We start from the raw sequence: 18,326 nt of genomic DNA on the forward strand, positions 1-18,326 counted from the left end.
CTCACGACAAAACGACAAAGCAGTTGAAACCTGCCAGACTCTTCCATCCAAATATCGCAAAAAATATACATATATATTAAATACCAGTTTTGAAGTACCAAGTATGAGCCAGTATCGGGCCTTATATGTCAGGAAAAAACCAGTGAACTCCTGACCTCAATAGTCGTAAGAGTTTATGGGTTTCAAGATTTTGACGTCAATTTTAATTATCATTAACTTAAATAATGGTATGGGAGAGTTGTGGAAGAGTGACCTGCTCCTAGTGGTCTTGATTGATTGATGGCCCATTGGTGTGTGTGTGTGTGTGTGTGTGTGTGTGTGTGTGTGTGTGTATGTGTGTGTGTTTGTGTGTGTGCAGAAGATGTAACAATATAATTTGGCCCTTAATTGTGCTTGTGTACTGCTGTCGTTTTGTGATATTTGTACCTGTACTTCTATATGAATCTTAACTTATATAATTTATGTACCTTTAGTACTTATATATCTACCTGTACCTGCACTTGTATCTGAAGCTGGACGGTTGTTTATTGAGGATTAAGATGATGAATATTATCTGGTAGTGACTGGTTAGTAACGTGTGGAGGGTGACTGTACGGGAACACCCAGGACAGCTGTACACGAGAGCCTCACCAAGAGGTTTATCTACCGTGTGTGTCATGATGTATGTGGCATTCTAGTACACCATCACCACACTACACCATCACACTACTACACCATCACCACACTTCACCACAACCACACCACACCATCACCACACTACACCATCACACTACTACACCATCACCACACTTCACCACAACCACACCACACCATCACCACACTACACCATCACACTAGTACACCATCACCATACTACACCATCACACTAGTACACCATCACCACACTACACCATCACACTACTACACCATCACCACACTTCACCACAACCACACCACACCATCACCACACTACACCATCACACTAGTACACCATCACCATACTACACCATCACACTAGTACACCATCACCACACTACACCATCACACTACTACACCATCACCACACTTCACCACAACCACACCACACCATCACCACACTACACCAACACACTAGTACACCATCACCATACTACACCATCACCATACTTCACCATCACACTAGTACACCATCACCACACTACACCATCACACTACTACACCATCACCACACTTCACCACAACCACACCACACCATCACCACACTACACCATCACGCTACTACGCCATCACCATACTACACCATCACACTAGTACACCATCACCACTCTACACCACCACACTACTACACTATTACATCACTAGTCACCTATTACTAGGATCACTCAACTGTTACGACTACCCACCTACTACGATCACCAAACTACTATGACCACCCACCTACTACGACCACTACCAATTACTTCGACCACCCAGTAACGACCTGACAGTTAACCATAGCACACTGGACCACCTTGTTAACGAGTCACAATTGATTTGATAGTGGGTCATATCTCACCTAGCGGCTGCCAACGACCACGCGCTCCTGTTTCACCATTCAATCCTGCTACCTGTGATGTTTTTCCCTGCCTCTATGTTTGCATGTCTGTCTGTCTGTCTGGGTGGGTTCTCTTTGCGTTTCAGTTGAGTTCCTCATCCCAGGATAAAAGAAAACGGGATTGAACAGGCCAAAAGAATACACGAACACTGCCTTTGTTACGTTAGGTCATGGTAAAGTGACTTCCATATGGTGACGGTGGGCGGCGGTGTCTTAACCAGAATATTAGTATATAAAGTGCACCTAATATCTAGTGATTCAAGATGTTGAGTGTGAAATGCAGATGCAGTAAATAACACAGGTACACAGGTGGCGGCAGTATCTCAGAAGTGTTTCTAAAAGATGTGTACCAGAGAACTAATAACCTGGTAATTTCAGGTTGTTTAGTTTGCTACTTGTTTTATCTTGGTCGTCGTGTTTTTCACTGAGTTAACAAACATTATGCAGTGGAAAACCCCAGCCACCAGCCGCTCAGTTGTTGGACTTCCCACGCTGGTTTGCCCTTGTCCCTATCTCGCTACCCACACTCAACCTATTCCACACCGGCTTGACTCGCCCCGTCCACACCACCTGAACCAGTTTCCTTTTATTCACACAATATGATCAATCATTTTAACCTACAACAATTGATCAGTCATTTTAGCCCACAACAGCTGATCCACCTTTTTTAGCAAGGGCGGATACAGAGGGGGGTCCTGGGTTGTCCGGACCCCCCCTTTTCACCAGAAAATTCCAATACTTTTTCTTTAATACAGTATTGAACTTAGGCGGTTTTATATAGCTTAAAGTAATTACTGTTGACCTCAGTATATCTCCTAATATCAAGTGCACATGGCCTCAAAATGTCCATAATACCCATGGTATTGGTTAGATTTAAAAAATTCTGGGGGGGGGCGTTCAGTGCTCCGCCCCCGCTGGGTGCTTCTTGGACCCTCTCTGTTGATATTCCTGGATCCGCCCCTGTCAATCTTTTTAGCCCACAACAGCTGAATCAACATTTTCAACTGCGGATCCAAACCTTGTCCTCTATCCACACCAATCTGGCCAACCCTTATCCCTATCCCCACATGGCTACTCATCCTCCTCCTCCTACCTCCGCCCCGTCCGTCATCCACATCAGTTGCTGAATCGCACCTTCCTCCGTCCCCTCCTCCCCAATTGTTACATCACAGGTTGAGGCACACCCCGGCACGTCCTGATCCGGGGTTCATTGGTGACAAAAACGCATAACATCAATTCATCAATTAGGGTATTACCAGGTGGCGCTCCCTCACACACACACACACACACACACATACATAGACAACTGAGGAAGATATAATATTCTGGTTGCGCTAAATTTTCATTTTAGGAAAAAAAGGCTTAATATACCTGTGTTCACTTCATCCTCTCACGCCCTAAAATTTCCGTCATGCTCTATTTAATATACTTTTACTTTATCCTTTTCGCCATCGTTTTATTTACTACGCTTATCATTACCGTCGGTTGGTCACTGGGTAAATATACTTCCACAAACTATTGCCTTTACGCCTTACTGCTTTAACTTCTTGTTCAGAAAAACTATGTACTTGATGAAATAGTGTTTTATTTAACATGAGAAACAATCCAACATTTAAAGAGTTAAAACACACTGGCCTTACTCTCCCATCCTGGTTACAACTGCTTCCCTTCCCTCGGGTTTGACGTAGGGAGCAAATTGTACTCTTCTGATATTTATTTTGTCATGAAAGACAAAACTAGGGTATATTATAATGTACTTACACCCGATGAAAACATTTAAGCTTTTTTTAAGGCTGTGGGTAAAACACGTTATTAATTTATATATCAAAACAATATATTTAAATCTATTTAATGTACAATGAACAAGGTGCAATTAACAGGATAGTGTATGTTGGATGTAGTGTACAGGAGGGTATAGATGTGTGTAGTGTGCAGGAGGGTATAGATGTGTGTAGTGTGCAGGAGGGTATAGATGTGTGTAGTGTGCAGGAGGGTATAGATGTGTGTAGTGTGCAGGAGGGTATAAATGTGTGTAGTGTGCAGGAGGGTATAGATGTGTGTAGTGTGCAGGAGGGTATAGATGTGTGTAGTGTGCAGGAGGGTATAGATGTGTGTAGTGTGCAGGAGGGTATAGATGTGTGTAGTGTGCAGGAGGGTATGTGTGTGTGTGTGTGCAGGAGGGGTATGTGGTGTGTGTGCAGGAGGCAGGTGTGTGTAGGTGTGCAGGAGGGTATAGATGTGTGTAGGAGGGCAGGAGGGTGTGTGTGTGTAGGGGGTATAGAGGTGTGTAGTGTGCAGGAGGGTGTAGTGTGTGTAGGTGTGTGTGGTGTGCAGGAGGGTGTGGGTGTGTGTGGTGTGTATGTGGGTGTGCATGTGTAGTGGTGTGTGGTGTGCAGGTGTGTGTGTGGTGTGGGAGGGTGTAGGTGTGTGCAGGAGGGTGTGGGTGTGTGTGGTGTGCAGGGTGTGGGTGTGTGGTGTGCAGGAGGGTGTAGTGTGTAGTGTGCAGGAGGGTGTAGTGTGTGTGTGTGTGCAGGAGGGTGTAGGTGTGTGTGGTGTGCAGGAGGTGTGGTGTGTGTGGTGTGCAGGGGGTGTGGGTGTGTGGTGTGCAGGGTGTGGGTGTGTGTGGTGTGCAGGAGGGTGTGTGTGTGTGCAGGAGGGTGTGTGGTGTGTGTGTGTGTGTGCAGGTGTGGTGTGTGTGTGTGTGTGTGTGTGTGTGCAGGTGTGTGTGTGTGGTGTGCAGGAGGGTGTAGATGGTGTGTGTGTGTGCAGGAGGGTGTGGGGTGTGTGTGTGTGCAGGAGGTGTAATGCTTGGGTGTTTGAGGTTGTTGGGTGCAGTGGATTGTGGCTCCTGAGGCACGTAGGAGCTTCCTTCTGCACCATCATCAATTAACACGGATATTGAAGTGAGTGGGCTCCCGGATACACACATACATATACATACACACACACACACATATATATATATATATATATATATATATATATATATATATATATATATATATATATTATGTATATATATATATATATATATATATATATATATATATATATATATATATATATATATATGCCTCGTTATGTATTTCTCCTTAGTCTGTACTCACCCCTGAAGATATGAATTACACGAAAGCGCCTGGGAACTTCGTGTTTTCTTGTGGTCATCAGCATATACCTGGATCACGCGCACCTACAGTGATTTACTCGCACATATATATATATATATATATATATATATATATATATATATATATATATATATATATATATATATTTTTTATATATATATATATATATATATATATATATACTTGTTTTTTTTAGTCCATATTTAGTCCATATAACACGCGGACTTTGAACATATAATCAACGACCTCACCAGCCAGGACTCGAACCCTCGACCTAATGCATGGGACCAGGAAACATTACTGACCATGCCACAAGAGCACTAAAAGCAGTTCTAGACTATGTGATATTTCACATACTCTAGTATACATGGTACCTTGTGTTTCATACCAGCTGGATTCGGTAAAATGCTACTGACATCCACATAAGTAGCACGGGCAATTCCCAATGAGAGGTTCACGGCGCCATCAGCTCGATGGACAGGCTTTGTGTGAAATATCACATAGTCTAGAACTGCTTTTAGTGCTCTTGTGGCATGGTCGGTAATGTTCCCTGGTCCTATGCAATAATATCACCATAAATATCTACCATTAGCATCATATTACAGTCAATATCTGCACCTCCAATGCATGTACCCTCAGTACCTGCACTATCAACGCTATCAGTCTTAACCCTCCACCCCCACCTTCCCCAGATTGACGTCAGAGAAGTGGACAGGGATCTAGGCGGAAGACCGTAGATGTCAGGGGTCAGCGGTGTCCTTGGAGATCTTTATATAAGAGATGAGCCACTGAGCTCCCTTCCAGGAAGTGTGATGTTGCTTCTGCAGAAGGATTTGTTTACTCTGGCGCTCACGTGGTCTTCGATCAGCTGTTTATGACGATTAGCTGTTTTTGTCTGGGTTGAGCTGCGAGGAGTGAGGGAGCGACGGGACTCGTGTATGACGCATAGTATCTCAGGCTGGATTGCAAATGGTGAAGTCCTCCCGTGTATCTTTTACCTGGTAACTGCCTCGTGATATTTAACTTGGGATAATATTTACCCGGAAAAATGTCAGTAGTAATAATGAAGATAAGATAAATGTTGATGAAAAAACGAGTGTAGGGTTAAAGGTGGAGGTTGGTTGTGGGAGGGAGGTGAACATACCCCGGGGACAGTGTTCCGGGTTGGGTAGTATCTTCGCCTGCCCGGCCACCAGGATTACTTGATGAAGAGCATTTCAGGATATACAGGAAAGGGGAGAGGGAGATGGACCAAGGGGGGAAGGGGTAACAGGAACCGATACAGGTCATAGGTCAGCTATATCCTTGGGAACGGACCTCACTTAGTCTTCAGAATGCTGCTGTGTTTATTCATCTCATTTACAACACTCTGGTTTTCATTACCAAGAGTTTATAAGAGGTTCATCTGCAGGAATTTTAATGTCATTTTTATGAGTATTATCCTATTAATAAATACAATGATAATAAGGTATCATTTTTAGGAAAATTCTCTGGCATTTCCTTGCCCGAGTGACAATGGTAAGACTGAGGTATTACGGAACTTTCAAGACCACACTTATTATGCCGTGTAAATTGTGATTTTTATTAAAGATGTTTTGTTTTTGTTATAGTGGTGTGCACGTTGTACAGTAAAGAGATAACAGTAATTGAGGAATGAATGGAGCGAAGTCGTGACCAGGGTAGAGGCTTGAAGGGGTAACTGTCTATGTTGTACCAAGGTCATACACACACGCTACGCCACACCGCATGATACTTACACACATATATGTTTTAGTATACACAGATATAAATTCACCTACCCGCGCACCAATACATAAATACAAGACAAAACTTATGAGGTTGATTATTCAGTAATCGGAAAGAGAATGGAGGAAATGTCAGTCGGTCTTACTCATCAGGAGGTTGGTGTGGTGGGTTAGAGTGACCGTCAGTACAACACACTCCCACGGTCCAGTAAGAGTACCCAGACATATTCCCCATGACCACGACCCTCTCCTTAACTACCTGGCCACACGCCCCCTGCGCCTCCACTGTTTTAATATTGTCAACTAAGGAACACTTGTACCGGTGATCAATCCCACGCCTTACAGGCAGCCTTAATTATCCATCAGTATTATGAACGGGGAATGTTGTTGTTGTACGATTCATTAAACACCGAGGATGCGTGGCTAAATTGTAATGAGGTGTTGTCCGTAAGATAAACACAAATATTATGCCTCCGGTGTATAACTCTAGAAGACATCGGTGTGTGTAAAGTGTTGCCAGGAGGATGGCACTACCGCAGCAGTGCATCAACCAAGGGAGGACAAAAAAAGGTGAAGGCCAGAGGAGGGAATCCGCTCGTCCCGCAAAAAAAAAAAACGTTGGAAAATAGACAAAACTGCACGAAGGAATGCTCAAGGGCGCCTACACCAGTCTCCAACAAGCGTTACTTGGGTGAACAGTGACGCTTTTTGCTCACCTACGTTAGTAAATCTTTCAGGGAAAGCCTTTATATGTACCCTTTCTCGACCGGAAGTTCCAGGGGCTCTGGCCTTTACCTATACCCTTTTTCAGTCCCAGAGGATAATTACACAACAGCGACATCACAAGTAAGATGTTGTGACGTAAGGAGAGTGAGGGTATTGTCATTGAACACTGGTCAGTTTTTCTTGGCTTGAAACTTCTGACACTTGTACACCCCTGCCATCACCAGGGACCATCTTCCTTGTTTTCACTCATCAACTTCTCTATCCCGTCTTATTCTCCATATTTATCCGACTTTATATCGACATGAACAGCATATCGAGTTTCATTCAATCATATTTATGCAGCCTTATTCGGGTGTCATGTCAGTCTTTAATCACCTTTCTTATCCATGTCTGGCGTGACCATTTCAAGAGTTATTTAACATGGTTCACCTGATCTCAGTCACATTTTTTTTTTTGCTTGGTTTATAGTTCGGTCTTCTCCCGTGAATTCCCATCGGGGTTTTTACGCCCTGACATTACAAGTGTTCGTGTGTTCTGGCTCAACTTCGCCCCGCTCCCTCCCCGTCTCCGCCTACCCACATTCCCCCACTTCCAACCCTCCCTGTCTACCCACATTCCCCCACTTCCAACCCTCCCCGTCTACCCACATTCCCCCATTTCCACCCCCTCCCCGTCTACCCACACTCCCCTACTACCTCCCCCTCCCCGTTTACCTACACTACCCCTCCTCCTCTCCCACCCTCTCCATCTAACCACTATTCCATCCTCCTGCGTCCGTGTCCTCGCCAGTCGTCATCGGCCGTGTCTGCTTTAACCTGACGGAGGCCAAAAAAAACTGGACTGATCACTCATCTGTATCCTAACTTATCTGAGAGACTCGCGGCGGTGTTGTCCCGAGCTGTCCTTGTGGTCCACATTTTTGGGGCTCCGTGACCATTTGAGTTAGACTACAATACAGTTGATTCAGTTATGGGTTCCGTGTTTCACATTTTCGGGATCTCTTGTTATCCCCTTTCAGAGTATAGTTGATTCATAATATCGAGGGACCCCATAAACCACTTTTAGAGTACAGTGCCCCATTTCTGGGGCTTCGTAGTCCACTTTCAGAATATAGTTGATCCACTTTTGGGGCCCTATAATCCACTTTCAGAGAACATTTGATCCAGTTTCGAGGCGTTATGATCCATTTAAGAGCTCCAAGATTCACATGATCCACCCTTAGGGGAGGATCTCAACCCATGTGTCTCCTTTCTCTGTTGGGATATACAAAACTGGTGGTGGTGCTGTTGTGTCTGCTGAGGACCTCGTTCAGTCTTCCACACGTAAATGAAAGGATTTTTATATTTAGCTGCTTTTTGGTAGCGTATATATATATATATATATATATATATATATATGGGCTAGTGGGCTAGTGGGCCGTGGGTTCGAATCCTGGCGGGTTGAGGTGTTGATTGTATGTAGAAGTCCGCGTGCTATTGGGCTAATGAAATATATATATATATATATATATATATATATATATATATATATATATATATATATATATATATATATATATATATATATATATATATATGTGTGTGTGTGTGTGTGTGTGTGTGTGTACTTGATGACCAGAATCATCATCACGGGATTCTAAACAATATGGACCAAATGGGTGTGGCGCGTGACCGCCCCGGATGACCAGTCACTGTGTTTAGTTTTCTTTGTCCTGCTGAGTCCAGGATCTTGTCCTGAAAGAGTCTTGAATATTATCTTGTAGCGGTCTAGAGTCTTGTCTTGAAACAGTCCTGGACCTTGTCTTGAATAATTACCGAACATTTTTTTTTTAATATTTCAGAATCTTCTCTTTAAACAGGAACATATAATCAGCCGCAGCTCCGTCGTAAGTAGCAGTATGCACCCGTCAAAACCCTCCTGCCAGGGCAGTGTGTAGAGGGGTGGGGGCTGTCTTCATACCCTAGCATTTAAACGCTTCAGCTTCAATAGTGTTCCACGGCTCGTAACATATAGAACCTGTATCAAAAATAATATAAAACGAAATAATAATATTCCACGTGTTAAAGTGTCTTTTATAATAAAAATATTACAAGACCATAAAGGATTATTTAACTGGTTTAAGAGTACAGAGCTGATGTAATGGTGGTAAATAAGTCCAGGCCAAGACTCCTGAAGCTCGAAACACAACAACAGCTGTGTGTAAACGATACCTGAAACTTTACAGTGAACTGGTTTTGGCTACTTTCGCGGGACTTTTCCCGGGCATAAGGCGCTTTAATAATGACCAATGATTGAACACCAATTATAACAATCACTTCTGCTTTTTTTTCTAGACATTTTAATGCAACTTAAATTTATCAGACAGCGTTGTTTGTTTTTTTTTGTTTTTTTTTTACTCTAACTGGAATTAAAGATGTGAGAGTAAATACTTAGCATAATCATGAGTCACCTGAGCAAACTTGCTCAGTCTAAAGGATGTTGCTCAAGTGGACCATCCCAGCTGACGACACTCACCCTAGTGCAGCGGCTCCCAAGGAACAGTTTCCCTCCTAGCCCCCTTCCTCTTCCCTTCAGTTTCCTCTTCGGGAACAAAGAAACCGATTTTTTTAAAGGCTTTCTACGGACAGAAAGAACAAGAAGTGGGTTAAGGTGAAGCGTGGGACGCGGTGCGGGGAGGAACCATATCATTTGTGCTAAAAGTTGTCAGTTTTTGTCTGCGGTGAACAGATCTACACCTTGACCTTTGTAAAGTTCCCGTCGAGTGGAGAAGTACGTACCCAAGCTACTGTAGCATAAATGAGGTCCTGGATGACCGATACACTGCTGTAGGTAACTTGAAGTAATGTTATGCAGCGTCGTAGTGTTATGAGCGTAATTGACGGAGCTCTCTTATTGTTACAGGTGATGTGTTGAACAACGAGTATGTCAAGAACCCCATCGTGGGCCTCATGATCGGCATCCTGGTGACCGTCCTCGTACAGTCGTCCTCCACCTCCACCTCCATCATCGTCTCTATGGTCTCCGCTCAGAGTAAGTACCTTTGCCCTCTCTCTCTCTCTCTCTCTCTCTCTCTCTCTCTCTCTCATTCATCCGCATAGATCTCTTATCACCTTTGATTTTAAAGATCTCCGCAGAAATTAAGTTTCGTTTCTCTCTTTACAGTTCCCAGTTCATGTGGAAAACTTCTTTGTTTTTTTCTTTACATCATTTTCTCCATTATCTGGACAATAACACCATAATGATGCTTGAGTGGTAATACACCTCCTTATTTACAGTTCTGGAGGTGCACACGGCTATCCCGATGATAATGGGTTCTAACATTGGCACTTCCGTCACCAACACCATCGTCTCCCTCACACAGGTCGGTGATAGTGATCGCCCTTATGCTTTCGTTGTTGTGTCGCATCATATATACTGCCGTGGTGTGTGTGTGTGTGTGTAAAAAAAATTAAAGTAAAGAGACGAAGAAATGAGGAGTTGACTGAAAGGAAAGATTCTATATGAAATACTGAGAATGTCAAGTAACAGATGAAGATGGTGGAATAATGAGACTTCAATATTACATTAAGGGTTTTGAGTGTAGTGAGAAAGAACACAAATCACTGATAATATTTAAGAAAAGAACAAACGAAAAGAATACAGATTAGTGAAAATGGATAATTAGAATGAAATGAAAGAAGTAAGTAAATATTTAATTGAGTGGGTGAGTATTTAAAGAAACTCAAATAAAAACCAACATAGTTATTACCGGTAGTTATTACAATATGATTATTTACTACCTATGAAAGCAGTCTTTTTCTGTGTTTACAACATTGTAAGATAAGTAAATAAACAAGAGACAAATGTTTACAATGTGTGAATATTACTTTCATTCTTCAACTTATTCATCTTCAGGTTGGCGACCGTAACGAGTTCAGGCGAGCCTTTGCTGGAGCTACTGTCCACGACATGTTCAACTGGCTGGCTGTCATCACGCTACTCATTATTGAAATCACCACAGGTAAATAATCACATGTAAATGAAGTTATATAACAATGGCAAGACTAGAGAGAGATAGAGAAAATTATGGGAAATGATAATAGGCTTATGCATACATCAGCCGGACGCACCTCGAGTCGCCTATCTTTACTCACGCTTACTCTGCTTGAATATCAACAGGGTAAGCGGGAGTATCAGCTGGATTTTATCAGCAGACATAGTGAGGAATTTGTTATAGCACTAAGCTGGCAACAAAGGAGTCTCGGGTTCGAATCAATGGTACAACAATATTCCAAGTGGCACCAGGCTCAGGGGGTTAACTTTATTGGTTCCATTGTAAATGTGCTCTGAGGGGCCAGTAAATCTAAAGTAAATAAAGTTGATAGAATATTTTTTAATTACGTATCATAAGAAGGAATTAATGAAGACGTACACTTTTTTATTTGGGTATTCTTTGTGCTATTAGTGGCTGGTGTGGAGGAAAGAAATACTACGCAATATCTGTTTTTGAAATATCTTAAATGTGTTTTGGAATAGAGAAAATGTTTGATACTTATACTTGGTTGATTTGTTTATTTACTGATAAATTTTCAAAGCATTGCAGTCTTGAGATGTATCAGTGACATTCTTCCTTTTTCTTTCAGGAATGTTAGAAAAACTGACCACTGCTCTGATATCTGACCTTCAGTGGGTCAAAGGTGGTGGCGAGGTCAAAATGCTCAAGGTCATCACTGATCCCTTCACCAAACTGGTCGTACAGGTTAGTATTACCAAGAAAGCAATCAAGGAATCGCTTCTGAAATAGGGTGTTGGTGGTACAGCCGTAACTCGCGTAACTTTCACCAATATGTCAAGTGTTCGAGCCTCGTCCCGGACACACGTGAGAAGTGTGACCCTACCAAACATTCCAGGTTTCCCGGTCCCCGGTTTCCTCCTATACTGATAGTGGATAGAGCGCCCAAACGGCTAGTAAGCTGATAAGTGACAAAAATTATAAAGAAAAGAATCTTTTCAAAACATTTCCATTAATGAAAAACTTAAAGTTTGTTGTTATTATTATATTATTATTATTATTTATTTATTTATATTTTTTGAATATTTTTGCCCATAAATGAAGAGCTAGTACAAACAATGATAGAATCTACAATATCAACAAATATGTTTTAGTACATTAAATGGGTTTAAATTACATTTTAATTTGGTCTGTTCAACAGCTTGACAAGAGTGTGCTGATGGCATGGAGTACTGGCAAAGGGCCATTGGTGAATGAAACTTCACTGATCAAAAAGTACTGCAAGAAGGCATGCCTGGAGATAACGACCACTGCTTCTGCCACTACTGACCTGAGCACCACAGAATGTATTAAAGTGCCTGTAAATAATTCTTGCAACTTCATCTTCTACCAAACGTCACTTACTGACGGACAGGTGGGTATCATCCTCCTCATCAGCTCCCTCGTGATCCTCTGCTCGGCTCTTATCACAATTGTCAAGATCCTCAACTCCATGATGAAAGGTATAGTTCTTCATCTTCTCTTGCCTTTACATATCATACAATATCCACTTCTTAATCAATCCTATAAATTTCCGGTTTGAACATCATGATTAAATTTTTAATATTTTAGCGAGATGTAAAAGATATCAGTACCTCCTGGAACATCAGTTGGATTTTTAGTATGGGTAAATATATATATATACATATAATCATATAATCCGCGTGTTTATTGGGCTAATGAAATATATATATATATATATATATATATATATATATATATATATATATATATATATATATATATATATATATATATATATATATATATATATATATATATATATATATATATATATATATATATATATATATATATATATATATATATATATATATATATATATATATATATATATATATATATATATATATAATGGTGGTAAACGCCATTTTAAATGAAACAGCAAATTTTACTATACTTAATTTCCATTGAGTTGTAGCTATAAAAATTAAAATTATCCAATCGAGCGTATGTATTGTACACATACTTTATAGGCATGCATGTATGTGTATGTATACAGTATTTAACTTGTTCCTTTTGAATTAACTAGGCAAGATGGCAGTGATCATTAAGAAAACGATCAACGCCAACATCCCCTACGTTCCCTGGCTTACTGGCTACATTGCCATCTTCGTTGGTGCCCTCATGACCTTCGTTGTCCAGTCGTCCTCCATTTTCACCTCCACACTGACGCCTCTCATTGGTTAGTCTTATGCATTTAATTTATGTAATTACACTAACCAGAGTTATGAAGACTGAAAATATATCACCTTAACATTCACAATTCTTTTTTTTAATTCCAATGATTCTAAAGTATTTTTACTGAAATATCATAGAACTGATTTTGATAAAACATTATTAAGTCGCACAACATTAAAAAAAATTGTGGTGCATCAGTTTATTAACGTTATTTGTTCAATTATGATTAGTGTTCAAGACATTTGGTATTATTGGCTAGAGCTCTGTTTAAACTAAGAGCATTCTTTTGTGTGCAGGTATTGGGGTGATCACAGTGGAGAGGTCATACCCACTCACACTTGGCAGCAACATTGGTACGACCACTACTGCACTCTTGGCCTCCATGGCGGGCGAGGGAGACGGTCTAGTCTATGCCATACAAGTTAGTGTATTCTCTAGATTTATTTGATCCCAACTCTGTTTGAATGAGCTCTTATATATTTGGAAGATGTCAACCTTCAGATATCTCTTACATTTTTATTAACTCTTAAAAAAAGTACACTGCGCTTTCGTTTATATTGTCATCAAATTCAAGATTACATACAATATTATGATTTATTCAGGTATGTGATGTATTCGAATCAAAATATTGAAACAATAGCATAGCATTTAGCAATTCCTTATACTTTCCTTTACCCCACAGATTGCCTTGGTACATCTCTTCTTCAACATTTTTGGTATCTTGTTTTTCTATCCGATACCGTTCATGAGGTTCCCCATCCCTCTAGCCAAGAAGCTGGGAGACACCACCGCCAAGTACCGTTGGTTTGCCATCTTTTATCTCGTCTTCATGTTTTTCCTCATGCCTGGATTTGTCTTCCTCCTCTCTCTAGGTGAGTGGTAGATTAGTGTTACATATTGTTTACCAAAAGGCAGCGTACGCTCTACCAAGTCCTGCCCCAATTATTATTTTGCCTTATCCATCCATTCTGTCTGTTCTTACAGGGTCACACTTCTTTGCTTCTCACTCTTTCAATTACGTACCTCTCTTTCCCTCTGACGTCATTATTCCTTAGCTTCATTGAATGTTGCAATCTTGGCATGTATGCTTCTTGGGGAGACACTAGAACATTTATTTCTTCTTTCCCACAGATCCTACTGAAATATGGAGTCAGTATATTATTAGTCCAGTGTATTCGTATACCGTATCCCTTTGTGTGTATCGCTTTGATTTGTGTGATGGGTCTTCTATGCGATGTGCGTACTTATTTGGAATATTAAGGAATCAAAGGTCATATTATATTCATTAGTTGATCTCCGAACATTAATGGCCATGAATAAGATAGATGAGGAGATCAGCCTTTCGCCTTAGATTTACGTGACAGATCCAACCGTTGATAAGCGTTTTTACCGGTTCCTTTTATATATTGTAATTGTTTATTTAATTTATATTTAATTCCGCTATAATGATCTGTATCATTGATCACAAGGAGTTTAGAGGCATATCTATGGTCTGTTGCACCTTTAATGGGCATGAATTTTTTAGGAGCTTTGTATTCCCAGCGTTAGACCACTTGGAAAAAGTTTAGTGTTGTTTTCCCTTGATATAGATAGTTAAAACAGCTGAAGAAAATCATATAGTTATTAGATATCAAAAAGCTCATAAAATATTTGCAATGCATATAGTATGTTTTAAATGTCACTCATTAGAATGATTAATTTTGTAACCATTTTCTCTTTTCCAGGTGGAAGTTTAGCTCTATACATCGTTGGTGTTCCTCTGGTGATCACCTTGGTGTTTGTTTTTATCATCAACATCCTCCAGTACAAGAAACCCAGCCTTTTGCCACGCTTCCTGCAGACCTGGAACTGGCTCCCCATGCCTCTGCATTCTCTCCAGCCCTACGATGCATGCTGTCTCGCTCTACCATGCTGCAAGTCCTGTCGTGTCGCAGATGCTGGCAACAACGAACTGTCTAGCGTTGAAGTACCCAAGGACAGTGGCCTGGAAAACCAAGCTTTTGAGCGTACTGACACAAGGTTCTGAGTAAACCTAATAAACTAAACTGGTGATGTTCATACTGCCAAAAATGTACACGTTCATTACCCTCATATAAGTTGTGTTTTATCACTGTGTCTTCTTTATTTTCCATTTAAACTATCACTGGACGTTTATTTAAAGTGAATATTTTATTTTCGAAATTTATGTATCTGATTCATATAATGGTTGTGATTTAGATGTTTTGGTGTTTGTTTTAGCATTCATACATCTTGTTTTAAGAGTCACGCATAGTTCCAGTAATGTGCGTGTAGATGATTACAAATAGTGTTCTACTTCACACATCTTCACTTTTTTTTACTTCCGTAACTTCACTTTCAGTAAGATATTTTATTCTTGGCAATACAATGCCATTGAAAATCTTTTCTAAATACTTAGACTTTGATGTGCTTTTTTGTCTTTCATTAGGACAAAGTTGCAGTTTTATCACACTTCATTTTATGGAAAGTCCAGTTTGTTCATATTTTCATATTAAAAATCATTTCATTTTCCTCAGAGTTCATATTCATTATCATCACCATTGTCAATCATCATCATCCTAAACATGATCATTTAGCACAGTTAGTGTTTACATTCACAAAACACTTTATAAATATTTGTTGTTATACTCAATGGAGTCAGACTTGAAATGTGAGAAGTAAAGGTCAGATAAACCATAACACTGCACAGTCTATGAAATTAATCATTGTTTTCGAGTAAACTGAACACTCTATATCATACATTAGGTATGAAAGAAAATGTGCGTTTGATACACCCAAGAAACCATTACTTCATTGTCTTATGTTAAGAATGGAGGCAGTTAAAACTTTACTCCTCACATTAAATAGAAAAGGAGGCTTAAATGATGCATGGGCCTCGCGACTATGAACTGGGGTCTTAGCCTTAAAATGTAATTATTAAAGACTTAGGTACCTGAATGAGAGTCAGTGTATAATAATCGATATCCAAAACTACATGGGTGTAGCATTTGATGTTTGTAGATGAGTATATGAGCTGAGGATATTCGGCTTCTATCCAGTTCACTTTTCCTTCAGATTGTACTAATAATCAAGACAGATTGTATCATATTTATAGACTGTCCTCTGGCATTTGTGGAACACAGTCAGTTGGACATTGAAAGCTATTTTGTGGAAGTAATAGTAAATATTGTTAATGTGTATACTTACATATTATTATTATGGCTAGAGGGAGCCTTAGTTTAGTGGTTTATGATGAGTATGTCCAGAATATGCAGTTACATGCACTCCTTGTTCAAGTTAATGTAGATAAGAATACGTAAACTTCAATACACGGTAAATGAAAGTAAAAACAAAATTGTGGTCTAAGTAGCATCCAAACGTGTGATGTGGTTGCTGCACGTAAGTACGTCTTGCAAGTCCATCATGTGCCTTATTTATCCGTGTGGACACCAATGTACAAAATGCATCAGAAAGTCTTTCCAGGCATATTAGTTGTGCCAATAAATGTTGTAGAACGGAAGGTCTTATCAAAAAGACCTAAACAATAATATTGTATTTTTACTTATGTATTACTTTCTTCTTAACTTTTGTATTAGTTTTTTTGCAAAACACCTTAGTGATTATGGTTTAGTATTTTGAATGTGGACATGTACTTAAAACTTTTAATTAATATATTTAGACGAAATGATTGAAGGGGAAACGATTTAGATGCTGTAATTCAAGCTCCTTGTTGATACTGCAATTCCTAGTTTTTTTTTCTTTTTTTTTTACAAAATTACCTACATTAGCTCATGTTAGGCAGACTTTGTAATACTACAATGGACTTTTACTCCATTATAGTACTGCTCAAGTATGGTTCAGTACAGTATTGTATATTTGACTGTAAAAGACTTCCCTGTACGAGTATGTTCTTTCAGACAGTCACGGTGCAACTCTTCCTCCAGTACCTTTGTCTTCTCTTTAAGGTATGTGATTTTTACCTATACTAATGTTCTCAGTTTAGTGTATGATTTTTTCGCATGTATTACTAATAGAAGGATGAGTGTGTGTTTTGGCTTGCAAGGAAGTGTTGCTGTAGATGATTACAGCATTACAACATTATAAAGTCCATAGATATTTTATGTAACATAAATGCAGACGAGGCATTTTATATTCTGACTAGAAGCTGTATATTTGTAGATACTTGTGTAAATATATTTGTCAGAACTATTATTACACCAAAGTAATAATTATATATCCATATAAATTAATTATTGTATGTCCTCTCATTATCCTTTGATATGGAAGTTGATCTTAGAGATTATATTTACAGTGAAATGTGACAATTAATTTGCTCTTTACCGACTTTAACTTTGCTAAGTAGTCACCCAACTAGAGGTGGCCATGCCGGGAAAGGGCCAGTGGCCTGTGTAGGATCCCTCAATTGTTCTTGATAAATTAAATTCTGCAAACCAATAAATTAGAAAAATTACAGTGCAGACTCTTAAACTACTGTATAAAACGTACATTTTGTTGACCCTTATCTACAAATATATTACGTTCTGCTAAGCCTCCACATATAAACATACGATCAATAAGAACTTTCCCAACCATGTACAGTATAGAGTTGATAGCTCCCTGTAATATGAAAAGGAGATGATTCCAACCATTTGTAAGAAAATATTAGAAATATCACAACCATGATTCAAGAAGGACTCCAATAGTTCTTTGATGATTAGAAAAAAGACCCACTAATTTATACAACCTGCCTGAACCTATGCCAGTGTTGAAGAGGCTACTAAATTAAATATTGATAAGAGATTTTAATGCAACAAAGGAATTTATTTCCATAAATTGGGATCGAGCACTTAATCCCTACAGAAGAGCAATGGCATAGACACGACCAATCGGAATCAAGAGATGTGACAATGGCCTTTCCACATTTTGTCTGGAGAGGCCATTGAGCA

The 18,326-nt window shown here is 39.8% G+C and overlaps 1 protein-coding gene across 1 annotated transcript in view; it reads left to right on the forward strand.

Moving 5' to 3' along the window:
- The window catches only part of LOC121869301 (sodium-dependent phosphate transport protein 2B-like), a 55,100-nt gene extending 37,470 nt beyond the window's left edge, over positions 1–17,630 (forward strand). Inside the window, exons 4-12 of the mRNA XM_042370548.1 lie at positions 10,053–10,181; positions 10,427–10,512; positions 11,046–11,151; positions 11,774–11,889; positions 12,344–12,644; positions 13,235–13,387; positions 13,680–13,804; positions 14,066–14,255; positions 15,108–17,630. Of these exons, the coding sequence (XP_042226482.1) occupies positions 10,053–10,181; positions 10,427–10,512; positions 11,046–11,151; positions 11,774–11,889; positions 12,344–12,644; positions 13,235–13,387; positions 13,680–13,804; positions 14,066–14,255; positions 15,108–15,409 (1,508 nt within the window). The 3' untranslated portion in view covers positions 15,410–17,630. The remainder of the gene's footprint in view (positions 1–10,052; positions 10,182–10,426; positions 10,513–11,045; positions 11,152–11,773; positions 11,890–12,343; positions 12,645–13,234; positions 13,388–13,679; positions 13,805–14,065; positions 14,256–15,107) is intronic.
- Positions 17,631–18,326: the final 696 nt, after the last annotated feature.

The sequence above is a fragment of the Homarus americanus genome, unplaced genomic scaffold (assembly GCF_018991925.1).
Source record: "Homarus americanus isolate GMGI-L3 unplaced genomic scaffold, GMGI_Hamer_2.0 scaffold36734, whole genome shotgun sequence".
NCBI classification, from domain to species: Eukaryota; Metazoa; Arthropoda; class Malacostraca; order Decapoda; family Nephropidae; genus Homarus; species Homarus americanus.